Source organism: Pyxicephalus adspersus, chromosome 3, assembly GCF_032062135.1.
Source record: "Pyxicephalus adspersus chromosome 3, UCB_Pads_2.0, whole genome shotgun sequence".
NCBI lineage: Eukaryota > Metazoa > Chordata > Amphibia > Anura > Pyxicephalidae > Pyxicephalus > Pyxicephalus adspersus.
Window position 1 is genome coordinate 13,487,643 of NC_092860.1, and position 4,269 is coordinate 13,491,911.

General features: G+C 39.1%; 1 protein-coding gene across 1 annotated transcript in view; it reads left to right on the top strand.

Annotated features, from left to right (window-relative positions):
• Positions 1–1,898: 1,898 nt before the first annotated feature.
• ERGIC3 (ERGIC and golgi 3) overlaps positions 1,899–4,269 on the top strand; it is a gene marked incomplete in the record, with an annotated part of 13,064 nt that continues 10,693 nt past the window's right edge. Inside the window, 1 exon segment of the mRNA XM_072403200.1 lies at positions 1,899–2,045. Coding sequence (XP_072259301.1) covers positions 1,958–2,045 — 88 coding nt within the window.

Genomic DNA, 4,269 nt, shown 5'->3' on the forward strand with positions numbered 1-4,269 from the left:
AGTTTTAGGGCTTTATTTTTAAAACAGGGATGAAGACATTCCCTGGTGCCAATCTTCAGAGGGCTATTGCATTAATTGATTCCATACCAGGGAATATCAGATTCCTTGTTTATAAAGAGAACTCTTTATATAAGAGTATGCATTACATAGAGCAGTGGTCACCAACCAGTAGTCCGTGGTTTTAGTGGCCCACAGAAAAATGTGGACATTATTGCAATTTTTATGTTTTATTAATACCAAAACAAAAATAATAATCTACTAAATTCTTATATTCTGAATGACAATTTTCGCCTTTATATTGCACAAAATTCACGTACTGTACTAGAGACGGAAAAACAAGGGAGGCGCAGCGTGACGTCAGTGTAGTGTAAAGTTGTATGAGGCAACCAAACCGTACGCTTCACTATTGTTTCCACCATTACAACAGTCACCCCGCTCCGCCAATACCGATTCTCATCCCATTGTTTTATTTTATTTATTTCTCAGATGCTCTTTTAGGTAGGTATGGCGTTAACTGTGTATTTTCTATAACCGTTATATTTAATGGCATCAAATAGTTTGACTTTGATAACTATCATTTCTTGTTTGGTCTTAGATTTGAATGAAATAAACCCATAATGAGTGAGAAAAAGCAAACAAATATTTTGTATTTCATTAGTAGTACCAAAGATAATGTAACTAATGATAATAGTAACAATATTAATACTTAACGGTGAGCTGATCAATGAATCAAAACCTCCACAGTCCTCTTCAGCACCATTAGGAAGATCATTATTTTACAAATGTGTTTAAAATTATGAACTTAGAGGTTTGTGAGGTCTGAATGGTTGGCGACTGCTGGAATAGTGCAATGTATAGGTATTTAAATAGCTGTGAATGATCCAACACTTAAGTGGATGGGTGATGAATTTATAAATACAGCTTCTAGTCCCTGACTGCAATGTGTGCCATTAACAAAATAAAAATGTAAATCTAACCTGTGGGAAAAAATAACATACCACCAACATATAAAACAAATTGTTTTATACTAAAAATCTTTATCATGTATCAATATTTAAATCTAAAAGTAATACAATGCAGCTTATCAGATGGTAGTTCCCCACCAAACAATGTCGGGAACATACAATGTACTGTAGTTTGCTCCAGAGACAGTGTCCCTTGAACTTTTTAACATGAAGGAACCCCAGGAATGACTTTAAGATCTTAGGGAACCCTCAGCTATAATAATTATATTTACTATAATAATTTATATATTTTAGTGTAGGGATCAGTGGAAAGAATTCTGCTTACATTGCTGGCCATTGGGAAGAATGTGATATTAGATAATATGTTGGCGCTATATAAATCCTTTTTTGTTAATAATAACAATAATAATTCCCTCTATTTGTCTTTATGGTCACATTGCCTTTGCTATAAAAGTTGATGGGAAATCCCATATTTTAGAAGGGCTTATTGAACAAGATAATAGTGACAACTCTCTAACGGGATATTTATGTCCTCACTAAGGAGATTTCCCTTCACTTCCTGTTGTGTATGAGAAACAGAAAGTTGGGGGAAATCTGTTTGATGGGACACAGCAAAAGGAGGATTTTAACTTTGTCTCTGTCCAAAGATTATCAAAAGTTTTAGATTGAGTTTTTTTGCTTTATTATTATTCCTCTTTGCTTTGTCATTGTCAGCAGTTTGAAGAGAGTTTTATTTATTGGATCACTAGGACAGCCAGCCCTCTAAACTTTCTTCTGCAGGTATAGCATGTAATGTACAATTTAACCACTAGGGGGCGAGCGGATACAACTCGTTCTAGGCGTTCTAAGATCAAATGCATTTTTGCGCATGCGTTTGTGCTCCTCTGCCTCGTCGCTTTCCTATTAGCTGTCAACTCAGCCAATGAGATAAGGACGTATCGTAAATGGACCCGGAAGTTGTGAAGTGACAGCCTGGTCTTCCGGTCAGAAAGATGGAGGCTCTGCACCGGCTGCGGCAGTTTGATGCTTATCCCAAAACCCTGGAGGACTTCCGAGTGAAGACATGCGGCGGGGCTGTAGGTAGGTAACGTGCACCGACCAATATGAGCGCAGCATTACCCATAATCCTCTGCTGTGGCAGCTGTCACTCCTAACAGGGACCGGCATGGCTGTCCCCATGTAAGTGTTTGTGTTATTCCTTTCATGGGGGGCGGGGAGCGGTATGGAGGGCTCTGTGTGAGGAATTCAGCAAAAACAGGGCCACCTCCTACCGGAATACATACATAGCTTTATATCCCATATGCCCCAAATATAACCCCCCTCCCCATACACCTCACATAATATATATGATAATATATACACATACGCATTGATATTTATTGCCCTGCCAACCCCTCCCCTCCCCAGGTTCAACTGATATCCCAAATTCCTTCTTACTCTGATAAGTCCATCCATAATCAGAACCCAAAGCACTTCTATTTAAACAACAGGCAAGGTCACTGTGGGACCCTGGTCACGCACCTCAATCTCAAGTCCCCAAATTATTAGTGCAATGGGAATTAATCCAGGGAATTGACAAAGGAATTGGAACAGATTTGGACATACTATTTTACTCCACTACTTCTATCTCCTGCCTTTGGACTGATTTATCCACCTGGATTCCAACACATTCTCTGCTGCTGCCGCTACCATTCTAAACTGGTATTACATCAAACCATCTCTCCTCTCATTTACCCCCCATATTCAGAACTTTTTTCAGGTCCTGTCACTTTCACCTATGCAACATCTCCAAAATCCTCCCCTACCTGTCCCCTGAGACCACCAAACTCCTTGTACACGCTCTTATCTCTTGTCTGGACTACTGTAACATCCTTCGCGCTGGTATTCCACTAACCCGACTCTCTCCTCTACAATCTATCATGAATGCTGCAGCCCGATTCATCCATCCTTCCCTCCGCTCCTCTTCTGCTGCATCTCTTTGTAGTTCTGTCCATTTGGCTTCCATTTCACCTTAGAATCAAATTCAAGCTCCTGTGCTTTGCCTTCAAACCCCTACAGTTATTGTCCCACTTACATTTCTGACCTGAAATGTATAAATTAACTTGTGGCGGCTATAGTTTGCCGTTTACGGTGTTGGCTTTGTGCTCTTCAGTGGATTTGCCTCTGATAGAAAAACCTGACCTGACCTGATAGAAAAATACTCCTCTAGCCGCTCTACCAGGCAGGTCCCTTCTCCAATAAAATATTCATACTTTTATTTACAATCACATGGCCTCAAACTGGCACTGCCATCCTATTCTGCTCCTTTTCAAGGAGGTGTCAGATCTTTGGCCATCTTGATTGGACAGACCATGATGAGGTAACTCCTGCCCTTTCATCCATTCAACGTTGCAAGGTTCTTTCTGCAATAAAAATCCTTCCTCCTTGTAACATTGAAATGCAAAACAATAGCTGCACATTAAAGATTCGTTCAGGTGCTAACATGGAACATAAGCAGCATGCTTTAATGTACAGTGGTGTCTAATATGTCGGTACTATATAAATCCTGTTTTAATATTATTATTAATAATAATAATAGGAAGGCATTCCAGTCCATATTACCCCACATCCATCAATCAAACTCAAGCTGCCTTTTTGTATGGAATGGATTATAGGGTCAGCGGGAGCTGTAGCGTACAATTGACAAGTTTTTACCCATTCATGTGTATAATCTATTTCTTTAAAGTCAAATATTTGTATTTTGAACACTTTTTACATGCTTCTGTTGTTTAGTAGTAAACAACGCTACAAAGATTGGGAGTTGACAATGTATAAGGCTAGGTATACACAATAATTATCATTAGAAAATGAAGATTTAAGCAACGATTATTCACAGTTATTTTGAACAGTTGTATAGTGCACGATTCTGTACATGCTGCAACGATACAATTGTTCAAATGTAATCCCCCAATATGTAATATTGTACACACACTAGGTAAAATGTACACACACTAGATACGATCATTTGAGTGATGCTGGAAGTCATGTGTACCGGAGACGGTGTACTGCAGAACAATCTATGATCACTGAACGACTGTACACACAATAGATAGCGAACTATTATTGCCCAATCAGATCCACTGGGATGATCGTTCGTTTCCAGCGACATTCCTCATTCCCATTGTTGTCGTTGGCCTGTTGTTCACTTTTTTCGTTAACGATTATCGGAGGATCAGTCGTTAATTTTCGCTTCAGCGATAATTATTGCACGTGAGTGCATAGCCTAAGTGTATTTGTATTTTAAATTGGAATTTAACCACCTGGG